Raw genomic sequence first — 27,137 nt, 5'->3', positions numbered from 1 at the left:
GTAAATTATAAATTATTAGTGAAAATAATTTCACTAATACAAAAACGAAAACATTACAAAAACATTACAAAAACGAAATTCCAATGATTTGCTTCCAGTATGATCGACTTCGTAAATAAAACTTTCAATGTTTATGGTCTTTTTAAAATTAGTATTAAATTATTATTCAACGTATGTATTTCGATCGTTCTATAGCAAAGTTATTACAAAACTAGAACTTTGATTCGTTATCGTTGATCCTTTGGTCTATTTTTTACTGTATTCCCCAACCTGAATTTTTCAAATCATTAAAAAGATAATTTTTTTCCAGTCGTCCCCAGAGAGATCTTCCGTCGTTAAAATATCATTCATCGAACGTTTAACGAACTTCCGCCGTGAATTTGCCTCTTTTTTTCTTCTCTCTTCTTTTCTTCGCCTTTGCCATTCGCCGCGTAATAAAGCCGGAATAATTTTGAATTTTATTTTCACTCGTCGATGAATGAATCACCATCAACGGCACACTCGACGAAGTTCCACCATCGACGTTCTACCCGGAATAACCGATCGAATGGACACTCGAAACGGATTCGATTCGACTGTCCGCTAGCAAAAATTGTTCCTCTCTAATTCGAGCAGTTCTCTGTAAAACTACTTGAAAGGATAACGCCATCCTATATAAATATTCGTATATCATAAACCATTGGGTTATTGTATAAATTGTATCGCTATATTAAAAAAGATATTCATTATTACAGACAATGTGTTTGGAAAGAAACAAATGATTAAATAGATAGATTGATAGTACTAGAGGATAAAAAAAATCTTTTGTTCTTTATTTAGATGTAAAATGGAAGAAGTAAAGATATTAGGCAAAATATCTTGCTTTTAAAAATATTTAAAGGAAAACGCAGTTGTTTTAAACAAACTATAAACTTATAATGTTTGAATATCGTAATTATGTCTTAGAATGAAAAAAGCTTAGACTATTTATAGTCTCTATAAAAAAAAAGGCAAAACCGAAATAATCGCCGATTATTTGTTATATTTTGTTATATTATCCAACGTACTTTTGATATTATAGTATCACTTTGAACGATACATTTTTGTTGAAACACTAACCATCGTTCTTCTGAATATCTCATTTCAGAAATAGAAGGTATCCGAACGCTAGGCGTTTCAATCGAATTGATGAATGAATTAGGACGCATTGCGAGGGAGGATCGGTCCCAAGACATCATGAAGCAGCGAGTCCTACTGGCCCTCGCCAACTTGATCACCTCCTACGCATCTTTCCTGTAAGTACTTTTCAAATTATTTTTAAGAAATCTTATAATTAAAAATATAAATATAATTATAAAAATCTGTAGCGGTCCATGGCCGTAAAGAAAAGTTCAAGATTCAAGCGCATGTGTTGGCTACATGTCCTGCGAAACGACGTCAGAAGTTAGAACGTCGTAAAAGAAAAAACCCTGGAACTTGCAAAAATATACAAGGGCTTTTGATAATAAAAAGAACCGTTTCCCTAACCCCAAAAGAAAACTTTCTCTTTCGAGGGCAACCTATATAAAGGGAAACGAGGAAAAGCTCGAAACGGTTAGTCACAGAAGTCAGTCAGAAACATACGTCGCAAATTGCGGTGCGCGGAAATCTACGCTGTCCGCGGCGTTCGTCGCACGCACTTCCTCGTTGACCCTTGCCATTTCGAACACTTGCGATTTACGGAAACGATGTCTTCATGTGGCGCTAACACGTTCACCTCTGTCTTTTCAAATCACGTTGAGATTCCCAATTTGAGGTGGTAGGACGTGTAAGGTGTCAAAGAAATACTCCGCGAGTTGATCGAAGACAGACTTGACAATCTTATTCGTTCTTCGTTTGCTCGTCGTCGACTAAATTTCACTTACCACTCGCGACGTATGTCGAAAGAGAAAGTTTTCTTTCTGGGTAGGGAAGCAGTTTTTTTTTTTATTATCGAAGGTGCTTTTTTTTATTTGGAGGAATTTTACAATCAGTTCTCATTGAGAATTATAAGTAAATTATTCTGGCGTGGTATTATAACGTGAATAATAAATGGTTATCGTATGTTTGATTCTAGCTGAATCTAATGTTTAAATCTAGAAGGTAATGTCTTTTTAGTCTGCGGATCTAATCCGTCGTGTCAAGTAACTGAGTAACTAATGGGTTTTGGTGATTGTTAACTCTTAGCCTAGATTGTTAGCCTCGGACGTCGTTTCGCAAATTACGTGGCCAACACATGCGCTTAAACCCTGAACCTTTCTTTACGACCATGAGCCGCTACAAGTCTTATAATTGTAATCTTATAAATATAAATAAAAGCATCTTAACGAAAGTGTAGCAAGACAGTTTTACACTGCATTAACTATATATTCAATTTACTATCATAAAGATCGAAGATCAAATATCATACGCTCATTTTTCTCGCTACATTAAAGAAAAGCAAAATAACATTACATAACTCTGCCTTATCTAAAAAAATTGTTTACGCAATAATAGAAAGTTAGAAAATAAATGCGAATAATAAAGAAACGATTTAAGCAAAATCAGATTAATAACAGAAAGACATGTGTTAACAAAAATTGCATTAACGTATTCCACCATCGGTAATAATTAAAGCAAAATCAATTTTTTGTATCAAAGCGTCGCGTCTCGTCGTAAATCATAAAAAGAAATTACAGATATCAAACATAGAAATATCTAGGCTAATAAAAATGATACGTCAAATCATCTGATAACAGAGACACTTAAGTACAATATGATTAAGTCGTACGATTGATCTTATGCGATGGGTCAAGCTCTCAGCTCAGGATGTATTTTCCAGTGTCCGTTCGACGAGAAACCGTGAATGCAACGATGGAATATTCGAAGTTAGATGAGCGTCGTAATGCAGATCGTTGGAATCCTGTTTGATTTGAACCCTCTTGTCAGACAATTAACCCAATTCGAGGCGGTCGCTGAATAACACTCCATTTCTTGGCGTTATTCTCATAATTGTCCATTTCCTCGTTTCATCATGCGAACAATTTAATTTAGAATTTCGAAAACATCATATCTCGTTCAATGTATGCTCTGCTCGTTCTAAAGTTGCGCGAAGATATATTTAAAATAATTTTTTTTGCAACAATATCGATTATCTCATATAAATGCAATCATCTTGGACGACGTATAAAGAACGAATAATTAAGTAAATAACGATCGATCGAGTAAACTAATTGGAATTCTCTGTTCACGAATGTGTAAAGGACCTATGACGTTTATATAACTCATATACAAATCATAATTGTAAATCATATAATTATAGTGAACTTCAGAATATGCCTGTTCAAAAATATTTGTGAAAGAATTTACATAAATTTGACGTGATCTGCACGCGGTCTAAATCCGATGCATAAATTTTTTGTAATCGCGCCGAAAAGTTCCTTCCATTCGTATAAGAATTCGTTTTATTTTTCTACTCCTTTGTATCGTATATATATATCATTTATCGTAGTCTCTTGAAGCGTACGACACGGTCATTCAAGAACAAACTCCTTCAGTCCTTCCAAATATTTCGAGAAACTTTCGTTCAATATTTTAATCAACTAGAAATTCCAACATTTGTCGAAACGAACGAGTAGAGATTTAATTTTCTCAACAGCGAAGTATTGCTAACTTGTACGAATCGAGCGGCGAAGCATCGATTTTCATCATAGATCCGTAATAGGCAAGAAATTTTGCTGTCTCCGGAAGAAGCGAAAAATTCTCGTCGATCCATAAAGAGAATTCGCCTTGGTATTTACATAAAAGACTAGCAAGAGGTCGAGGAGAACGTTAATCAGCTATATGAAAGAAAGAACGTTCCTTGGAAAGCATCACTCGGATTCTTATTTCCCTCGCAAACAGGTCAACTGTCTTTTAATAATTTCAATATGTAAATCCTTATATAAGCATATCCAAAGCCTCTTACATGTGTATCTCGACGATGCGCCGCTTATATCGTCACGAGGCAAAAGTCGTTCATGGTGCATCGATCTGTACGGAAGAGACGCGGCGAGAAGAATCGAGAGATCGAAAGGCACGATGTCAGCAAACAAAGAGGACCGCTAGTATAGGAGATCCTAGAAAATAGAGTAGTAGACGGGAATGGTAACGGATAACAGTGGCAACGTGTCCGATCGAGCAGCTGGTTTTCATCGTGACCTAAAAGAACGGACAGGCATTAAAATGCCGCTTTATTTCGGTTTAAAAACGATACAGCCGCAATTTTCGTTCTATCCTGGCGAAATTCCCTCGTCCCAATTTCCACCCCCCGAGTGTGTACACTGTGCCACGTGTACACATGTGCTGCTTGTACCGTGAAACATAAACGAAACGGCATTGAACACGAGAGAAAAAAATGAGGCACCAGGGCCAAAAAGCTTACTGTTTTTCTGTTTAGTGTCCCTTCTGTATTTTTTTTTTAATTCTTTTTCTATCTTTTTTCCTTTTTTTTTCGAGTGAGGATAAAAGAAAATAGAGAAGAGAGAGAGGGAGAGAAAGAGAGAAATTTATTAATTTACATAGAGAGAGAGGAAATGTTTAGACTCGACAAGTTTACTGTTTCTCTGTTTAGTGTCCTTTTTACTTCTTTAAAATTCTTTTTCTATGCTTTTTCCCGAGTGAAGGTAGAAAGAAATAGAGAAAAGAGAGGGAGAAAAACCCTCGAGATTTATTAATTTACATAGAGAGAGAAAATGTTTAGGCTCAACAAATTTACTGTTTCTCTGTTTAGTGTCCTTCTTACTTTTTTAAATTCTTTTTCCAAGTGAAGGTAAAAGAAAATAGGGGGAAGGAAGAGAGAGAGAGAGAAACGCTTGAGGTATATTAGTTTAACTAAAAAGAGAAAATGTTTGAGGTGGGCCGAGAATGTGTTTGCGTTTCTGTGGATTCTTTTCGTTTTCAGTCTTTTTCGGTGTCTTTTTTCAAAAAGGAGAATGACAATACGATGTTTTGTACGGGTATACGTGGAAGTAATTTTGCTATTTCACAGCTAAAGTCGAAGGGAGAACAAATATGATGTTTCACCGGGGAAAGGGGTCACGCTGGAGAATTTTCAGTTCACTGATCAAAGTAAACTCGGTAAAAAAGTGTTTCGATGAATCAGAGATTTGTAGCGTGGGAACGCATTCAGTCATAGGCACAAAAAGTTCTCTAAAATACTACAAATTAGAAAGTTTATAAAATCATATATATCGTTGGGCAATTTCTCAAATATTTAAATACTTAAATAACACTAAGAAGATAAATATCAAGAATAAATATTGTTAGACTTCAAGTAGCCAAAATATATTTTCCGTTACTCTTATTACTTTTCTATGTATTTATCAACCATTAAAAATTATTAATATAAATTAAATCCATCTGATTTAATCCTAATCGTATCAAATTTCAGCTACAAACTGCTTCAAAAATTTACAATACGTTTCCTTCTGTCCGTCCCTTTGCATCTCTCGCTCCTCTTCGACGATCCCTTTCGCAGTAGCTGTGTGGTACAAAGCAACTTTAGTTTGCGATAACGGCAAACACTATGGTACGACCAAATGTCCTCGATACTTTCAAATGTAGAGGATACGGAAACCAAAACGACCTAGCACGTGCTTTGCAAAGACTTGTTTTTGTAATGCGTTTACAAAGGCTTATGCGCTAGTACGCACGAATTTGCGAGTGAATCGAAAATATATAACGTTCGAAAGATTAAAAGTACGAACGAAGAATGGCACAAAATAGTTTCATCGGGTAAATCAAGTTTTACTATTTTAACACTTCAGCAAAGCAAGAGTGTTCGATGAATTTATGAAAAACATGAATTTCCATAAATATTTACAATTATAGTGAATAAATAAAAAGTATAGTGAAATTAAGGAGAGAAAGAATATTCTTTGTCCTAGCGAATTAATTAACATACTGAATATTTGATATCATCTAACGTGAACATTTTTATTTTATAATAATTTCGGATTCGATGATTCTGTAATCTTAATAGTCATCGATACAGTGCGTTCTATAGAATAAAATCTGCAACTAAAAATGGACATTCCTTGTTTTTCTCTTATAGGCGTTATAACACGTTCGAGCTTTAGAACCACGATATTCCAAGTAGTTGCCTACTAGTTTGCAACGATGCGAACTCGATGAATAACCGACCTCTGTATATACTAAAATTGATGGAGTAATCGAAACTCCTTGGGCTATTAGCGACCTCGAGGAATATCAGTTAACGATTCGCGGATTTGTTACGTGTGTGCGATAACTGGACTGTGGATTTCAATGCATTTTTATATTTTTATGAGTATGACTAAAGAAATGGAATTTAAATACAGTTTCATCCACCAAATATTGTAATATAAATAAATGCTTGGCGGCAAAGGTAACATTGAAATTGTTAAATGGATTCCTCCATTTTTCGTTATATTAGGTTGTCCCAAAAGTTTCTTTCGTTTTATAAAAAGTATCAGATGCACAACATTTTTTGTTCTATATTATGTTATTGAATTATCTAATTATTCATTTTATTGAATTATTCCAATAGTACAAAATGGATCATACATAATTCAATAAAATAATATAAAACAAAAAATGTTGTGTATCTATTATTTTCCTGTAAAACGAAAGAAAATTTTGAGACAACTTAATACCCGATTCTTAGTACTTGACATTCAGACGTTTTCAAAACACTGCAATCTTACGTCTTTCACACCATCCGCCACCGAGATAAAAACTTCCAAATTCAATAGGACGATATAATAAATTAAAGCGACTGCTCCGAACTAACTGACTGTTTTCGACACATTGGGAAACGTGTTTCGGCAATGCCAACGGCGCGTAGAATTTTTAAGTTTGTGTCTCGATAACGCATACTGCAAAAGACACGTGTCTGTGGCGTTTTTAAAACGTCTGGACAACCTGTACATATTATGTGCATGTTTGCACTGTTAATCATATTTGATTGATCATAATTAGTTAATCAGTTAAGTTAATTAGTTAGAAACGAGTTAGATAAGACAGCTCTTTTCGTATAAGATTTTTAATTTTTCAAATCGCTCTTAAAGAGAAAAAATCAATCCGCTTTACAAAATTTCTTTCTCTGAATTACCTCTACTTGTCCTATTTGATTCTCTTAAAATCACGCATTTTTCACTGATGTATAGATCGATCGTTTTGAAAAATGTTTCAGAGCGGCTACTGGAGCAAAAGCGTCCACGAGGCAGAGGACGCAGAGCAACAATCACAGCAACATCAGCGAGCTACTGGACAATCTTCTTCGCGGTTACGACAACAGCGTCAGACCAGACTTCGGTGGTCCACCAGCCACGGTTGAGGTCGACATCATGGTGCGCAGTATGGGTCCGATTTCCGAAGTCGATATGGTTCGTATCTCTTCGTTTCCCTTTGTTTCTCTCAGCAGCAGCAGCAGCAGCCTGGCTACTTGATAGATAGCCATACACAATTGCCTGAGATCTCATTCATCGTGGTACAAATTCGATTTCATTCGTTACATGATTCGATTGGAGTAGAAGCAGTTTTGTGAATTTCTATTTGTAGAATGTGCGCATTACACGTACGAATGTAAGCATTACGCGTATGCATAAACAGTTCGTGAATTAATTGAAGAAATGAATAAATAAAAAGAAACAAAGGTTAGTGTATTTTTATAGAATTAATATTTTGTTAAATATTAATAAGGAAGAATGAGATTGTTGTATTTTATTGTATTTCTTTATGATGTCGAGGCTTATGTCTTTCACGATCTTTCTTGAATATATACGCGTTTGATATATTCTGTTTCTATAGCTGAATGTTTTTTCTTTCTTTCATTATTATTTAATTTGTACTTTACAATTTGTCCAACTGGACATTTGGTAAATAGAACTTAACGTATTTCTTGAAATTAAACCTTATTTTACTACCTGTCTAAATATAACTGTATCTCGTGGTTCGCTTTATTTCGTTACTTTAAGACTTATCTGCCAAAGCATTTGTATATATATAAAGGAATGAGATTATTTCTGATCTATCGAAACCAAGTGCAAAACTTATTTGCTCGAATTATACGCGAAGCTTTTGCGCCAATACTTATATTGGATAATGTATTATTATCGTGGAGTACTATAATGGTAAAGAAGAGGACCTCGTTGATTAGAAAGTTTTATCGAATACGAATTTACAAAAGTAAGAAGAATAAAATCTCTGCGCAGACATATTCAATGGATTGCTACTTCCGGCAATCGTGGGTGGATCGACGTTTGGCTTTTCAAGGTGGCAAAGAAACTCTGGCGCTCAGTATATCGATGCTGGCAAGAATCTGGAAGCCGGATACGTACTTTTACAATGGAAAGCACAGTTATTTACACACGATAACCAGCCCTAATAAGTTCGTCAGGCTTTATCAAGACGGCAGAGTCCTGTATAGTTCAAGGTAAGTGATTATTTTACACGATTTATAATATTTTTCTATAATTTATAATATTTTGCATAATTTTTAATATTTATTACCGACGGTTGCTTCTCATTGTCCTCGAATTTTGGATCTTCAAAGACGATTTCAATCTCCTAAAAATGTCTTATCACGGATACTAATTATAATATAGTACCTACGTACGTTTTAATCCTGAAATGCTGATTAAAATTTTTCTGCCAGAACGCAGAGTAGAAATGTTTTGCTCAGAGAGACGCAGAATTCCAATTTCTCGAGGCTGAGAGTCCAATGTCAAGACTTTCTTTACCATCGACAGACAGAAACTGAAATTTTTAATTTGGCAGATTCGTATAAAAATGCTTTGCTTTTAGAAGATTTTAACACGCGAGTTTCTTTTATCATAACGAACGAAGCAGATATTCTGCGTAGAAAAAGTTTCAATTATAAATTCGCTAAAGCTTTACCTTTGTATAATGACAAATCCTTTCATTAAAAAAGAAAAGAAAAAAGGATCGTGATTATATGCAAATCGTTTGACGAAAATCAGACGTATTAAATGAGACGTTAATAACACAAAACCCTGTAAATGAAACGTAATGATTAAAGTATAAAATAGGAGGTTTGTTAAACGTAAATTTTACGATTAAATGATAAAATAAAAAAGTATATTCCCGAACGTAATGATTAAAGGATAAATAGGGAAGAAAGTAAAATAGGGCAAGAAAAATATATATCTAATATGAACGTGCGAAATAACGTGGTACGCTGAGGTATCTTGCAATATCTTTCAATCAACTGCAGTCAGTCCGTGAAGTTTATGGGGATTGTGCAAGTTTTCTGTTTTATTGCGTTACGTCCGTTTCGTGATCGTCCTTCGCTTGATCGAGCATGATGCAGCGGTTCCAGCTGGCCGCCTTGACTTGCGTTTATGTTAAACGACTCTATCGTGTCTACACTGGAAAAATGTTTGACCATCGTTTGAGAGCGAATGATAAATTCTCTCCTAGTCAAACGTTTCTGGATCGAGTTCAAAAGCTGTCTCGAATTCAATCACCCACATAAAATCCTCCCGAGTTTCTTCGCAAAAACCGAGTGTTTATTCATCTGACGCATTGAAGGATATGAATTAAATAGAGAAAGAGGAGTATACGTTCAAGTACGTAAAACGATGTTAGTAGACAATATGACAAAATTCCTTCTTAGCGTAATGGTGATTTTAAAGTTTGTCGATATAAAAAGTCTGCGCATCGTTTAAAGTTTTCAATTCTAAATTTTGAAAAAGATGCAATGAGATTTTTAGATTTATGGCTGTAGAATTTAATAACAATTTATTCTAGATCATTGATCTTAAATCAATGATACAAAGATTTATCCGTTATTACTACAAATAATATTTTATTGATCTATCGAAGTAATTGTTTAGATTACATTTCTGTTGTTCTGGGTGAAATCATGTTAGCAACTGTAGAAATTAATGGTTAACGATTTATCGAGATATTCGATTGATTACATTATCTGTTCCAGAATTCATAATGTTACAAAGTAACAAATTTTTATTATCCAATAATTTGAATTGTGCGTTACATTCTCGTGACTATACTTGAAACTATATTGCAATCGGTCGTACAAACTATCCATAGCGGTCGAGTTTACACGGTCAGTTATTATCTGAGAATGTTTCGTTCTGTTTCGAAAGTTCGTTCTGTCATCGACAAAATGTAATACAACGCTTAACACTAAGCTTCTCAAGGCCGATCATATGACCGGTTACAAAATTTAAATTAAAATTCTACATTCATCGTTATTTCTTTCGTTCGTCTAACTTCATGTAAATTCTTGTGTTATCCGATTAATCAATTTCTCAATTTTTGTTAATATAAGAACTTACACGAACTTAGATGAACAAAAGAGATAACAATGAACGTACAATTTTAAATTAAATTTTAAAACCAGTCATTTGACCGAGCCTGGGTAAGATTAGTGTTAATACTTTCTCTGTTTCATTCACAAGAGTGTTCAACGATCCAGCTATTTCAAATTGTCCATACAAGGGACCGATAGAAGTACACATCTGCTACAAGAGAAAAGCAGAGAAAACAAACAAAGAAACAAAGTGAGGAGCGGAGAGAGAAAAAAAGAGAGAGAGAGAGAGGGAAAGGGAGAGAATCAAGCGATGTACATTTCCCCTTTGTTAACCCATTCCCTTTCTCTTGACCTAGTCTTCTGGATCGGCTCTATTGTGCAGACCAGAATTAACCCTTGAGCTCAAGGTGCCTCTGCACACGTACGTACATGCACATCTCTCTGGCTTCCCTAAGAATCACGCGTCGGGCTTGTTCTTTCAAAAAGTGCATCGTCCTTCTCGGAACTATCATCTTTTGTGTACGGTGACCGAGAGACAAAGGACTCGAGATTATTACCTTGATTTGCGTCAATGTTGTTAATTCTAGAGCGAAATGATTCGAATAAAGCGTTACACGAAACGTTCTTCCAGATTCTAGGCAGAAGCTTTTAGGTGCAACTCCCTTGAAAATTGAAATATGAACTTTCCCTCTTTGAATGATGTTCATCTTTTCTAACCAGAATAGAGTACGATTATTGAATATTCGTTACGATTATTGCTGAAATAGGAATAATTATTAATTTAAAGCTGTGCACAATCTCATAAAACATCGTATGAAACATATTTATGAAACACGCGTTTCCTATACGGATAAATTCAATAAAGAGAAATGGATAAATTCCAGGCACGAAATTGAATGGCAGTTTGAATTTTATAATTGATGTTGTACAAGCGTACACGTGTAACTATTTTGTTACACGTCTGATTGATTTACACTGATATCAAACTGCATCTTTCCATCCACCTGATACAAAAGGGCTCTCCCGTATAAGAATATATTTTCATATAATTTTAAGAATTCGAGATCGTTTACACGTTATAAACGAGTTTGAGTGTTTTTACGATTTCGATGTTTACCAGATATGATTAAAACATCACGCATGCAAAATCGAAGAATAGCATTTCTTTTAGTATTTCAATAATGTGTTTACTATGATTCAATGAAACATTTTATACGAATCAGTAGAATTGAAAAATTACGATGCAATAATATTTTGTTACTTCTTAACAAGGAGTTGATCAATTTAATCGATAATTCAATAAATCTTGGTGATGTTTGTAGTGCCTCTAAAAGTATTTGTTGAAGGCTTAGCCAACTATCCCTGGGATGTGACCAGAGCGGAAAATCGAATTCCTTCGGAAACTCTGTACACTTTCGTGACCGATCGGTAGCCATTAAATGTCGATCACGTCTGCACTATTTGCACAGCACTTTATTAGCTGCTACTACAGCTTTCCGTAAATATTTATTCGTACGGCTGTTAGTTACTTTACCGAGATTGAACACGTCTGAACGTAAAGGCATTAAGTACCTACCAATTTTGTTCAACCTTGATCAAATCTTTTAGAAAACTTGTTAATTTTCAACGCTCTATTAGTATTAACGTCAGCTCTAACTCCTCCGTAATCGTTTAATTCAGAAGTACAATTAGAAATTAATTTAATTTTCCACGACTAACTTTATCGCTACCAAGGGGAAGTAAGTTTCGTTAGGCACACAAATTATAAGATTTACGATCAGGACCGTTTCTTTCGCGTACACTTTTCGCGAAAAATTAATTATTATGCCACTTGTGAGTTATAAATATATTAAATGTGCAGCGATGTCAGAATATCCAGAAATAAATGTGATAAAGGTGGTAGGCAAAAAAGAATCGCAAAGTGGTAAGATACGACAATTTAAAGAAATCGAGCAGATTTTAGTTAGAGGAAGATAAAAAGAAATGTAAATTATGTAGTGATAAGGAAGGAAATTTAAAGTACTATGTTTTCTTTTTTTTATTTTCCTCGAGATACTTTACATGTTATTTATGAAAACATTCGTAAATTGGCGTAACAAGTTACAATACTAGTTTGTAAGCATAGTCCCAATAATCCACGCCTTAGAATTAAATATTAGGTTCTCCCAAAACCTTTCTTTCCGTTTATAAGGAAATACTTGTTTTATTACTACAAAATAAATTATACGTGATTCAGTAAAATAATATGAAACAGAGGATGTTGTGCATCTATTATTTCCTTAGACGAAAGAAATTTTTGGAACAACCTAATACATTTGTTCGCAGATTATTAAGTGTCTTAGTTAAATAGATCATTAGAATGTTTTTTGCTCAGTCTTCTCGGAATAAACGTTCAATGTAAATTGTTTGCCAGTAGATTTGGGTGGTCTCCTAATCTCTTCTTATGTCTCGCAAAAAGACGCGTTAATTGTGTTGTATTTTCAACTGATTGCACCTGGAGATCTTTCCTGAGATCCTCGTTTCTAATGTACCACGGAGCATGAACTAGCGTACGAAGGATTATTGATCGTACAGCTCCTGTACTTTTAATGAAGCACTATGTAACGAAGTGCGAAAGAATGAAGTGGTTGGAAGCTAATACGAAAGAAATTTCAGAAGAAAAATATTGCGAAGAGACAGTTAACTGGATTTACTCCTTAGAGAAAAAGTAAAATGGAAGTGCGAAACTATGTCAAAACTGGAAATAAGTAGCATATATATATATATATACATACATTTTTATACATATATTATTTGTAACTGTCACGAAGTAGAGCTAGAATGATTGATCTACAATTCATAAGTAGAGGACAGATTCTTATGCATTTATAAAAAAAGTTGGAAGTGCGAAATTACACAGACTGTACATTATATGAAAAAATATATAAAATGAACAAAGTGTAGCTCTTTTCATAACATCTGGCAAGGGAAACAATTTTCTACCGAGGTTCTATTTTTTAAATTATACTCTGAAAAATATGAATTTGCATACAAATGCGCAATCTTTTCGTAAGTATGTATGTGAAGGTTTGGATGGATTAATATTTGGCAACTATAATGCCAAGTCCATTTCAAAGGCGCAGACGGCGAAATTAATAAACATTATTGTATTACCTGCGTCTACAGAAATGGAAACAATGTACGTTTCTTATCTCGAAAAGCACGCTTTTACTAGAATTCCACATTGTTTTACATGATTATGTATGAAACAACTGGTTTTGGTTCGTTGTGAAGCAATAAAAGTGATGTTGTACCGCGAGATTAAAAGCTTTCAGTAGAAAAACTTGGCATAAGTCAGGCAGATCGTTCTACTTTGCTTTCTGGCTACGATAAAGTTTCCAGGTTATAAAAGTTCATTATCCTTTTTATATACATTTTACACTTTCTTCGTCGAATGAGGAGCAAGCATGTAAGTCTCGTGCGTCGATGTGAAAATGGGTCGACTATACTTCCGTAGTAAACCTCGTCAGAGACGACTCAATAAAAGCTCATTGACAATATTTTTCAAAGAAGTACATTGTTAATTCCATCCATATTGATACAATTTTTCGATACAAATTTTCATTGTTTTAACATCAGATATTAACGAACGGAAACTGCTTTCGAGATTCTATATTTTTTACGATAAAAATGACTTGCTTCGTGGAGCTTAAATCAATTTATTCAGGAATATACTGTGTACAGGTCTTTTTTCGCAAGAAATATAAGAGTATTCACCGGTCCCTTGTACAATTAAATCACTAATATCATTACTGAGATTTTACAAGTACACATTTTTAAATAAATAAATAAATAAATAGATTTTTATATGTAACAGTAATAAATTTATATACAATTAGATTAATAATCGAGTATATAGTACTATACAAACTATACAGAAATTATTTGTAAAACAACTCAATTTCGTAAAATTATAGCGCTCTTCCTCTTCACCCTTTAAAGTTTCCTTTGTTCCTTTGCAACCAGCGATGGATTGTCAAGCACTTCGAATCGCATCGAATAGGATTCGATACCCTGAAAACTCCTGAAAGTCTCGAAAGTGTGGAAAGTCTTGAAAATCGCGATTATTTCGATAGATCTTAAAAGGTTTAGCGCGTAGTCAATGTTTTACGAGCATTCTGAATGCTTTAACTTAAACGGTATCAATGATATACGTAAAATACATGATACACCTAATAATAACATAAAGATACCTATCGGAGAATATCTAGAAAATTTCATGATATCGGAAATGCATTTATGCGAACGACTTGCAGGATTTACAAGGTTTACAAGACCTTCGGGATTTTTAAGATTTCCAACATTTTCAGGAGTTTCAGGGTACCTATCAAACTCTATTCGAAGTTTTTTTTTTTATTTGGTTGTCTACATTCACAATTTGTCCGATTTGGACATTTGGTAGAATTTTTTTTGGCTGTTTGATTATCATGTGGGTGGCTACCTCCAGCGGGGTACCATCTTTGTGTTTGTTAGGTTATATCCTTCTATTCGAAGTGAATCGAACTTTCACAGCCTCAGAAAATATCGAATAATTTCGAAAACTGAGACTCGAATGTTCATCGCTATCCGCAACTACATATGTAAATATATCAACTGTATACAACTACGTCCTAAACCACATGCACGCTCTCTGGAGAATAAAATCGCGGCACGATTTCACGGATGGCCGAGCAAGCAGTCGGATGTTGGTTCCCTCGATGGGCAGCATCTGCTCATTTCCAAACAGAATAGACCGCCTAGAACAGGCCACTATTCGTCACAGATAATCTTTAGCGTGTTCGCCTGCGCGATCTTCCACGGCCACGGGGATTTCGCCGTTGGAAATCCATGATTTTAGATTCTGCCTACGTGGTACGGAGAAGAAGACCGCGCACGTGATCCTCAGGCCAAAGTAGTTTTAGGATTTCGTCGCGTCTGTATGCTAATCGAGACGGTTATTTTCATGCAAACGAGACGGCCCACGAAACCTGTTAAATAATACGCCATAGTAAGCGCAGACTAACAACGCTCCTTCGCTTTCGCTATTTCCCATTTTCCTACTATTTTCGCCCTTTCTCTTTGTCCTCTTTACCAGACTCGGGAATCACTCGTCCTGAAAATTTCTTCTATTCCATGAATTTTTCTGGAGCCGGATAAAACGACTGGTGTTCACCACTGGCGTTGTTCCGCTCGGTTAAGACACTCGTCTGTTTGAGGTAGAACAACTTGAACGAAGGGACGAGTTGGTTTGTTCGGAGCTTGGAGAGCCTCCGCGATTGCAATTTACGAAGCAGAGCGCGTTTTTGTACGGAGAACGAGCAGGTTGTTTGCGCGAAAATGGGAAATCGAGTCAGTGGTAATTGATAGCAAATTGACGCATTTGGGACGTTGCTTTCTTCGAATGTACAAGGAATATAATAAACGTCGATAGACAACGGTATTTCTTACGTCGTTTATGTGATAATCAATTAAACCTAAGTATCCGAAGTTTTATATTATTTACATAGTACAGTTCCATGTGATTAGAAGAATTTAATGTTACTTTTATTTTCTTGGAAAAATCTCTCCGTTTTAATATCGATGTTAATTTGTACATCGTTCTTTCTCATTATTTTACTTTTTTATTTAAACGCACATACTTCTTTCACTCACACATTTGAAAATGAAATAATCTTTCTATCACTTTTATCTCCGCCGCAAAATTTCCCATCGCGAGTGGCCTGAATCTTGCTTATATATCAAGCAGCTACAATCATCAAACTATTTTTTACACCTGAAGTTCGTATACGTTAATGGAAAAGAAGAGATCAAGAGTAATCAACATAAATGAAACGATTTATAGGGAGGCATTCTATTTTCAGAAAAATCCTATTCGTCTTTCCCTCTAACCATTTCGCGCATCCACGCGAAACGATGAAAAAGAACCCTACAGTTAGTCCATATTTAATTAAACTCATACGACGTCTACGAGCATTACTAAAATTAAACAGAAAACCAGTAAAAGTCACGTTAAAAACGAGTTAAAAATACACAGCTAGGTAAACGAGATAATTCCCGGCATATTTTTACCGGAAAAACGAATGAAAAGAGAAACGAAAGAGGGTCGCATTTCCCTTTGAACCGAGAATCAAGCCGGCAAATACTGCGTCAGAGGTTAAGACGAAGCGGCGAGGTAACCGGAAGGAGGCTGGCAAATGTGAAGGGCCCCTGTAACTCGGCGCCGTGTGTACACTTCACGCTCGAGATGATTTATATCCTCTTGGACGGAATCAAGGATCTCAAAATGCCTGGTTGCTGTTACGATTCCGTTCGTCCATGCGTGGAACTGGCTGGAATTCTCGTGCCAACAGACAGTTTCCAATATGATCCTCTCCTTGCTGCGTTCGTGTACATTCCTGTTCTTGTGTACGACGCGGACCACGTTTCTGCATGTGTTTGCCCTGGTGATTATTCACGTTATCTGAATTTAGTTGGCGGCAATTACTCGTCGAAATAATCGATTCGAATGCCACTGGGGCGCAAATTTTCCAGCTGTTGATTCTTATAGTTTGTTAGCCACGTTTTCATCGCCGGAATGATATCGAGTTTGGACGATAGAGTATTGTCAAAATCTGGCTAACAGAAACGTCCAAAACGCTTAGTAAAGTATTATCCTCTGAGTACTGAAAAAATTGTACAATTAGCGCAACTGTTAAGTTGTTGTATAAGAAACGTTTGATTTTCTCAAACGAAATTTTAGTCACAGCTTAATCGCCAGCTTCTTCAAAATATTTCATCGAAGCAATTGCGTCGGTATGTTTTTCCAACGATGAACTTTCGTTCGATGAAGTTTCGTTATTTCGAATTTATAAGAATCGTCAGTCCTAAAATTCGTACATTTTTTTGGAACAAAAATGCACATGTGCAATTCTTTCTCATATAATTTACATATTAAAAAATTGGTTAAAAGGAATAAACGATATCTTCGTCAAGTAGCAAATTTGCTCTCGTACGATTTTTTCCCGTGTAAGAAAATCACATGAATATTCTGATTATTCACAGTGTCCGTTAATGAAATGCCTATATGTAATTTAATCGTCTTTACCGGGAGTTATTTCAAAATCAAACAATATTCTTACCAGTACGATGCAAACGTATCGAAGAAATAGCAACGGTTCATGACGACTGACCGGAACGTATTTCAGATTTTTTTGTATATCAATATCCGCAGATTTCTTTTTCTGCTTTGTTTTTACACTTTTATTCGTCACGATACGTTAGACCGCCTTTTTCACTGCTTTTTTGCTTGGACAGCGATGAAAATTTATTCGCAATATCCGTGTTAGGATTTCGCAATTAATTACAAGCTTCCATGCATGGACGACCATCCGTGGTTGGATTCAATCTGAAATGATACAGCTGATATACCCGCTGCGTTGAACAGATGCCGGACTCTCCACTTCATCCTTGCACGTGCTTGTCTCGCTCGCTAATATGAGTTGATTTGTGCCTAGAGAGATGGACGTTGACCCTATTAGTCTCGAATTAAGTCTAACGTGATATCCGTGAAAATAATGCACGACCATACTTGAGGAATGTTAGGTAGAATTCGAATAAATATAAATCTATTTTCTATTAATTTCGAATTTAATCGAAAGTCGTAGAATTCGGACAGGTTTGAAGGATACGTTTGAAATTGAGAAGTTTTGTCGAACGTACTTAAGCGTTTAATATATTGCTTGCCCGTTTTATTTATTTTAGAAAAAACTATACTTCATTACTCGAACTGTCTACTAAGACAACTGGACAAACTAAGATCATTTATAACTAAACCTAACTTTTTTGCCCTTCTAAGTTTTTAGAAAGTCTGCAAAAATTTGGGATTACTTATCAACACCTCTATTACATTATACAATAATTCCTTAAGACAAATTATAAAAGCTTCTATCGATGAACATTTTTTTTTTTATTATTTAATTTGTACTTTATAATTTGTCCAGCTGGACATTCGGTAAATTTTTCTAGCTTAATTGCTAAATAACATGTGGATGGCCAGCGAGATACCATCTTCGAGTTTGTCTATTTTATTGTTTTAGTGAAGTCAGTGGAGTGTTTTCTCTTTATGAGTGTTTTCTCTTCTTTTTATGAGAGTTTTGCTCGCTTCAGCAGCCAGCTGGATTGGATGTGTTGCCGTTTTTTCCTTGTATTTTTCTGCGTACCTGCTAATTTCTTCTTTGATTGTTGGTATTTTTAAGTCTTTGCGTATATCCTCGTTTCTGATACCATGGGGCGTTGACTATTCTCAGTATCTTCGATTGTAGCGACTCTAGTTTATTTATGTGGCTCATTGCTGCTGTCTCCCTTAGTGGTATTCCGTATGTCCAAATTGGTTTTATTATCGTTTTGTAGATTTTTTAGTTTATGTCGGTGAAAATGAAAATTTTTTTCTCTTTTTTGAGAAGTTCAAAATTAAAATTTTGATTGAATCGTTAGTGATCGATGATGAGTAGCTGTTTAGGATTATTATAGTAATCTTGTAGCATGTAACAAAAATGGTACCACGATGCATCAATATTTTCTAACAGTGCAAATTATGTCAGTTTATTTAAATACTTTAATTGTTGATGCGAAAGAACGAGGAACACTATCAAAATCAAGGTTTTCAACGCGGTTTACATTATAAAATCACAATGTAAATTATTAATAGTCATAGTTAATAACGGAATAGCGCTTTCGTTGAATGAAAATTCGTTAATTATTGTCGGATATTAGAAACGCCAACGAGACTGTTAGAAAGTATTAAATCCGACTGTAAATTACAAGAATTCCCAATACACGTTCGAACCTGCGGTTTGTTTCAATTTATAGCATGCTCATTTGGAATGTAGCCAACATTTTAAAGTTCAGATCTTTTTGCTCTGTCTCCTGTAACATACCGGCACGCTCTGACAAACGATCGTGCGTTGCCAATTATCTCTATAGCATGACGTTTCAACTTTAATACAGATAACTCTGTCACGATTAATCGTTTCTTTATGATTAGTTTCGACTCGTCAAATTTGGGAAGTCCATTTATTATAGTAATATTATTATATTATATCAGTATTATTATTTATTAGAATAAACCATTGTCTTTTTAGATGATAAAGGTATGAAAAAAAAGGAAAGAAGAAAGGGTTTTATAATATTTTATAAATAAAGTATAATAATAATAATAGTAGCTTATTGACTTTCGTCTATCGCGACTTTGACGGTTTACAAAATTGCAACAAGAAAAGATATAAATATTAGAATATTTAGAGAATTATTAGCTCTAAAATTATTAGGGTTGTCTGAAAATACAGAAAAGCCTTGTCTTCGACGGTGTCAGCATAATATCGCCGTTCGGAAAAATGATTCCGGAAGAAGCATTAGACGCGCATGCAAACCATGTTATGTAAATAAAAGACATCGAATGGACCGGACAAAGACACAAAAGAATTTAAAGAAAACAACAACTTATTGTCCAAATTGTTCCGACCAACCTCAGCTATGTATAGAATTCTTTAGTTTTACGTTGTAAATAATATTTTTAATAAACCATTTTCGTATTACTTTCATAATAATTCAATAGTTTTATTATTTCCTCTGGAATATCTTTTCAAATACCTACGACGATCCTTCGCAAGTAGTCAAATAAGTGCCACCCGAATACGGGTGACGCGGCCCTACCGGAAATGTTGCTGATACCTGAATATCGTGGTAATCAACGTGTTAATGGAGCCTTCCGGATGCATGGAGGTGTCGTCGGAGGTGTCTGGTAGCCAGTGATGTTCCGACCCTTGATTCAAGAGTCGAATCCATGTAACAGCGTGTGATGGCGTTGCTCGCATATACGACAAAATCCGGTGGTACAATGCGAAAGTGTGTGTCGTGTCCTCAAGCAGTTGATACACGCTGATACTTCTTCGGCGGCTACAAAGCGTTCTCCGATGGTTTTCATCCTGAAGGTGTTACAGATCCAAATTTTATGTGGTCCACGGCAAATCGGACAGGATGACAGAGATTGAGACGTGATGAATGCATGCCCTCGATCCTGTAGGTTCTAAGACCTGACAGCGATCGTTTACAAATGTCAGAAGTTCGTCGACCTTAGGCAATAGTATGGGTTTTGTCTGATCCTTCCACATTAATTCGGTCTCGCGATCTAACTTCGATGTGAGGAAATGTAACAGCACGGTATCTGCAGTTGGTTGTCCGAGCGCTTCCAAGGCGTTGTAGTGGGACTCTATCTTACTTGCATATGCTTTTAAATCTCGATATGATGTTCGGCGTAAAGGGGCAATGTCAAATAATTCTGTCAAATGCTTAGCCACGATTTTTGCCGGTCTATTATATCTTCGTTCTAATATGTCCCAAGCGGCTGAGTAATTGATATAGTGTGAAACGCTTCATGTGTTAAACAAGAGCGGAGATAAATCAATCGTTTACAGTCGTCAAGACGAGGGTTTTCGTGAACTATGGAGCGAAACTCAACCGCGAATCCTGGCCAATCTTCGTAAACTTCCGAAAATGTAGGTAGTCGAATTTTCGGTAACTCGACAGAATACGATAATGATGTGTCCGATAAGTTTGTTGTAATATTTCGAGATTTTTAATCTGATCGCTTGTTTGCCTCCTCAATCATCTCAGACGCGCGTGCTTTGATCTGGAAGTACTTACATTTAAGGTAAATGCGATTCTGCATTGATTGACTCTCGTCCAGATCGTCTAATTCGCATTGAGTTTCCCTAAACGTCGCGTATTCTTCTTCTAAGTATTCTAAATTGCGTTGGATAGCAATTGATTGTATCCCTTCCTCATTATCGTCGAGAATAGCGCGCAATGATTTTAATTCTCTCCTGAACGCTTCTCGTTTTATGCGCTTTTCTTGAATAGAGGTCATAGTGGATTCGACAAATTGAACGAGGTTATCTTGTAGTTGCGATATGGACGTCAGTCCGGTTATCGGTGGCTGCTCCTTAATGTGCGGCAGGAGGTTGAGTGTGTGTTTGGCGCCGAAGGTGACTCTTATATTGTTGTGAGATTGGAGTTGTTGGAAATTGCTATGCTGATGATTGTCCAGTTGCGGCGGGAGGTTGCGTGGTTGCCTTCCTCGACCAACGGGTTATACCTCTTCGAAAGTGACGCTCCTGACGTCACTGGCTTCGCTGAAGTGATAACGCTTCCGCTGCTGGTTTTGATGTATTCACGTGGCACCGTGTGGTCACTGGTAAGTGCATTTTTCAGTTGACACGTATCCGGCTCGAAGGACCATGTTTATTCGACCAGTCGCGGAGAGACGCAATCGCAAGAAAGTGCGTCAACAGGAGTCGTAAATTCCCGTTACGATTTGACAATCGACGACACGAACTGTTCGATTCCCTATTTTGATTAGGATAATAGAGGTAATTTAATGAATATAATGCTTGATCAACAGTTCAAAGATATATATTTCCAACAACTTGGTAGAAGAGATAGTTACGCTGATGTGTAGATATAAGTGACGTAGGTGACTGATCTAAGGGTGAAACCCCGGTTGAAGTGGATAGGTCGTGATAGGTACTGAAGAAGTACTAGAGTATAATTAACAGTATATTTATTAACAACACTCCCAATATACACTTTGTGTGGAACTTACGATTGCGCTAACGGTTTGCGCTTCGCGATTACAAGTTCGGTTTCTAGACGGTGCGATACAGTGTCGATTGAACAGAAATCGCGGAGCGAGTTCGGACGATGATTGCTCACGATGCGTCGCAGAGCTCTAGTCAATTATTCATTGAACTCTCCATCACGATGATGTTGCAGAGGAAAACTATGATGGGGCGTGTCTAAGGATCATCGGATTCGTCGAGGAGAGCCTTCGTTAGGAAAGTGAGGGAAATGGACGTTGCTGTTAATTGGTTAATTTCTATGTTGGTGGTTGAAGAAGGATGCTAGCCGCCCTTGAGAGAAAATTGCTAGCGGGAAGCATCGTACGTGAGAAAAGCAGATTTCTCGTATCTTCCGTAGTAGGTGATAGATTTAGGGACTGTTGAGAGAAAGACTATTTGTTCGTTTGAAGAACCTTAGCTAAATAAGTCCTAAGATTTATAGCTGGTCCTTGGGCTAGTTGAAAATATACTATATCGATTACCGTTGGAAACTTTACTGTCGAGTGCCGTTACACGGTAAAGGGATGTGGACTGTTCTAATGTCGATGAACCAGTCAACAGATCGACTGATCTGTAGTCGTAGATCCAGCGAAGTCCGATGACGATACTGTTGCAAAGGAAAACTCTTGCTCGGTGGAGATTGCCCCACCACTGGTCGCTTGCGGGTGGAATCCTGGGAAACATGAGAAAACTCACGTTTCCCCTATTTTTACCTAATGGAGCAATAACCATAAGGAACCTCTTGAATCGAAGATGTTTTAAGCCGCTTACCGGCCTTAACGGTAAATCCAGAAGCCTCGTTTTATAACCGTTCCTTAGGATTATTGTGATCCAACTAACTGTGTTGACGTGGCGAGTGGCCGCCTCTACCGAGGGATAGATTTCAGGCTACGCAAAGATTCACCCAACGAAACACTTATACGTTATAAACGTCCTTAAATCTATTCGTTTAAACAAAAGGTTCTTATTTTTAACACTATTTATATTGAATAATATTTTGCTTTTACCTGCTTTTAATTATTACCAATATTTTAGAGTATTCCGCTGTGATATAAATCTGCACGCTGAATACTGCGGATATTTGTACAGTATAGGTCCTTTGGTTTCTCAGTTTATAGTTATTGCATATTGTACGTTACACTGTTTCCCTAATCCTATAAAATATATTGTTTCTACTATTTGAGTTAATTTCTCCCCTTCCAGCTGGTCTAAGCTATGCTATATTCCTTATCATATGTATTGGTACTAGATGTAGTCCTCGCATTTGTATGCTTCAGGTCTTTCTTTGTAGATTTTCTTGTAGATAAAATATGGGAAACGGAATACATCAGATTTTTATGTTTTCAATGTTCTTCGAAGCATAAGACGATATTTATGTTTTTTTTAAATAGATCGGTACAGGAAAGAAATATAACTCAAACGCTTCGTAATATTGTATTTAATAATATGTTATTATTTTTTATATTATTTAGTTATATATGTCGGGTTTACATTAGAATTAGAGTTAGAGGCGTAAAACGAATCTTCGTTCGGACTACACGATGTCGTTATGCAATAGAGAAGACATTGACTAGTGCAAATACGATTATTATAGAATTGGACAAGTAACCGTGGTAATTAGATACTCGAGGAACTAATGACAATGATCTTAGGTTCAATAACAAGTCCACGGTCAACGGGATGATAGATGAACATGCTCACAATATCTAAGTCGAACTCTTTGTTAAAACGTGGAGTATTCACCGAGCGTACAGACACAAAGTAACTCGCTAATACGACCTCACGAGAGAATGACTTTCCGTCGCGATGATGCTGCGGAGGAAAACTATGATGGGGGGTGTCTAAGGACACGAGATCATCGGATTCGTCGAGAAAAGCCTGCGTTCAGAAAGTAAGGGAAATTGGCGTTGCTGGAGGGAAATTGGCGTTGCTGCTAATTGGTCAATCTCCATATCGGTGGTTAGAAAAAGATGCTAGCCGCCCTCGAGGGAAAGTTGCTGGTGGGAGACGCCGCTTGTTGAAAAATAGGTCTCTCCTATCTTCCCATAGTTGAGACAAAAACTGTTCGTCTGTTTGAAGGACTTTAGGTAACTAGATCTTAGTGTTTATAACGGCCCTCGGGCTAGCTGATCACGTACTGTGGAGACGCGTCGGCATCTGGTAACCATCATACCCGAAGAATAGGGTCTGCGTGTGGCGAGTCACGGGACAGAAACCGTTGGAATATTTATCATCGCGTGTCGCTACAAATATTTTTTTTAAGGAGAGCTATAGAATTACTCCATACCTTTGTTAGACAAAGCGTTCATCCCATGACTGTGGCTACGTTCGGCGACTGGTTGTCGCCTCGAGCCCAAGCTCATTATCACAAGTCTCGAACAAATACAATCGGATCGAATGACGACAATTGTTTAATTACGCCTATGATAGAATCTAGATTACGGTGTTAAGGGATTTTCCCAAAGTTCCAAAGGGAAGGTTCCAATGTCCTTTCATCTCCGGCATATATATATTATTTTATATTATTTAGTTATATATATGTCGGTGTTCAATCTTTCTAGGGCTTGATCTATCGAATCGGCAATAATTAAGACGTCATCCAAGTAAACAACAACGTATGAATGCGCGAGGTCGCCTAAGGCATTGAGAATGGCCCTCTGAAACACGGACGGTGCATTTTTCAATCCGAACGGCATAGTTATCTACTCGCATTGTCCGTCGGGTGTAACGAACGCCGTATACTCCGTCGAATTAGGATGAATGGGAATTTGATGAAACCCGCTGGCCATGTCTAGGCTAATGAAGTATCTCGCCTTCTGCAATCTCGCAATTTGATCCGCGATGAGGGATAGGTAGGGGATAGCGGTCAGCGACCGTGTTTTTATTTAACGCCCGGAAATCTACACACAGTTTATCTGAGCCGTCCTTTTTCTTCACGAGTAACATAGGGCTCGCGAATGGTGAACTACTAGGCCTTATGATTTTTGCTTTAATTAGCTCGCTGATTCTCTCTCGCACTATTGTCCGCTCTTCCTCACTGAGTTTATAAGGACTTCTTTGTACAGTGATGTTGGAATCGATTAATCGAATCTCTAACTGGCCCGTATTTACGCGAGTACGCGGGAAACCCGTAATAAATGACTCTTTAAAGTTTTGGAGAATGGAAATCAATCCGAAATCAATACCAACTACTTCTACCTTGTTAAGATCGATCTCCCTTTCGGCGGTTTTATGGCAAGCATTAACTAGCTTTGTCTTGCTAATGTTAGGCTCTTGTACGTAATATTCACATCGAATCCTTGGTCCAAGTTTTCGCAGCCAATCATGATATCGTACTTTAGGTAACTATCGGCAAGGACGTGAAATTTTATCTCCAATGTAAGGTCGTTAATCTGTACGATGGACAGAATCTCAGACGTACTTTTAACACAAAAATTCCCGATTCCTTGCATTTCTACTATATCTTCTACTATATCGTTCTTTTACCAGAAAATCTCGCAGCTACGGATTCTTTAATTAACGACCACTCGGCTCCGGAATCGAAGTAGAACGGAGCACCTTACCCAGATGACTTAAGCTACCAGCTGGAGGTTTCGCTGCGCAGAAGTCGGCTCGGAGTTTGTTCTTGAGACCGGGTTTTCGGTCTTGTTGTAGCGGATCAGCTGCGATGTGGTCCTCCGACTGACACTTGAAGCAAACCACCTGGGAGGATGGGGCTGTTTGTCTTCTTTCCGGACGTTGTGTAACTCTTCTTTGCTGATCCCTACGCTGCCTAGTGCGGCACTCCTCTACTTTGTGTCCGCGGTTACCGCAGTAGAGTCACCTTCCGTGGTGGGCCAATGACTTGTGTCGTTTGGCTGCAGGTTCCGCCGATGGGCCGTTCGACGGAGGTACTGCCCTCTTCTGCGCGTGAGAGAAAGCTCGCATTTCCTTGAGGAATTGATCTCGGGTCCGAATATCCTCCGTGAGTGCTAACTTTTCGAAACGCTGATCGTGCCGGATTAGCCGTAGAAAGACGGCGGCGTTGATCATTTAGGTGCCGGTTATGTTTTCCCATCTCGCCGACAGGAAGGAGTGGAGACGACTGCCGAACGCCTCAGGGGATTCATTCTCCAGTGGTGGTTCGTTGAACATCCTCATTAGTGCAGCGGTCGCCGTCTCCGTGGCCCCATAACACGTAAGGAATTGTTCCTTAAAATTTTCCCAAGTCAGGCCGGGGACCTTAACTTGCGTAAGCCATCGGGCCGCGGCACCCTCCAGAGCACGGCTTAAAGCGATATACATCTCGTAATCTCGCAGAGGCATGTTGTCCATAATTGCACTAACGGCCGCGCACCACGCGGCTGGGTCGGCGCCCTCGGTGTCGGGGTCGAAACGTGGTAACGCTATACTTGTCTCCGTACTCGGCCTTTGCATTAGTGTCCGAATTAGCTCTTCCATGGCATCGATCTGCCCTTGCATCTCTTGAAGCCGTCCTGATCCCACTTCTGATGTCGAAGTGTCATCGCGTGTAAGGTTGGGGGCGGCCGATGTATCTCCTCGGCGATTAGCCATGGATGCGGTATGACGCGGGGGCGATTTAGTGTAATAAGGTGATTGTGACAATCAGCGCGGTTACGCGCGGCAATTAAGTACTCCCGACGCGAATGTCGATGGCTCCAGATTTGGTGACGAATCCACGGCACACGGGATGGCAAGTATCCGGGTACTAATCGGGTCGGGTAACTTCTCGATAACTCGGTCCGCACTTCGTACAGCGACTCACTCACGAAAACTCTCTCGTCCTAATGAGACCGTCCTTATATTTTCCTGTCCCCACGCCTGGGGTCAATCCTTGTTTTTAAGGAGAGCCATATAATCATTCCGTACCTCTGTCAGGTACGCGTCCCTCCCATGCCCGTGGCTACGTCCGGTGACCCGTTAGGTCACCCTAAACCCGAACCCATCGTCATAAAGCCCGGTTGGAACATTAAAAGTTATTTTCTTATTTTTATTGCTTCAACATACAAACCTTGATTATGGTATTGAGATTTTTCCCAGCATTCCCGACGGCAATTCCGCTTTCCTTCCCTTTGGAACTTCAGGAAAATCCCTTAACACCGTAATCCAGATTCTATCATAGGCGTAATTAAACAATTGTCGTCATTCGATCCGATTGTATTTGTTCGAGA

General features: G+C 37.4%; 1 protein-coding gene across 1 annotated transcript in view; it reads left to right on the top strand.

Moving 5' to 3' along the window:
• Positions 1-27,137, top strand: part of LOC100748322 (gamma-aminobutyric acid receptor alpha-like) — a 99,259-nt gene that overhangs the window by 43,306 nt on the left and 28,816 nt on the right. Inside the window, exons 3-5 of the mRNA XM_003485658.4 lie at positions 1,127-1,274; positions 7,190-7,382; positions 8,211-8,431. Of these exons, the coding sequence (XP_003485706.1) occupies positions 1,168-1,274; positions 7,190-7,382; positions 8,211-8,431 (521 nt within the window). The 5' untranslated portion in view covers positions 1,127-1,167. The remainder of the gene's footprint in view (positions 1-1,126; positions 1,275-7,189; positions 7,383-8,210; positions 8,432-27,137) is intronic.

This window comes from Bombus impatiens, unplaced genomic scaffold, assembly GCF_000188095.3.
Source record: "Bombus impatiens unplaced genomic scaffold, BIMP_2.2 scf_0074, whole genome shotgun sequence".
Lineage (NCBI taxonomy): Eukaryota > Metazoa > Arthropoda > Insecta > Hymenoptera > Apidae > Bombus > Bombus impatiens.
The sequence above is the reverse complement of the archived record's forward strand: the minus strand, read 5'-3'. Positions and strand labels throughout refer to the sequence as shown.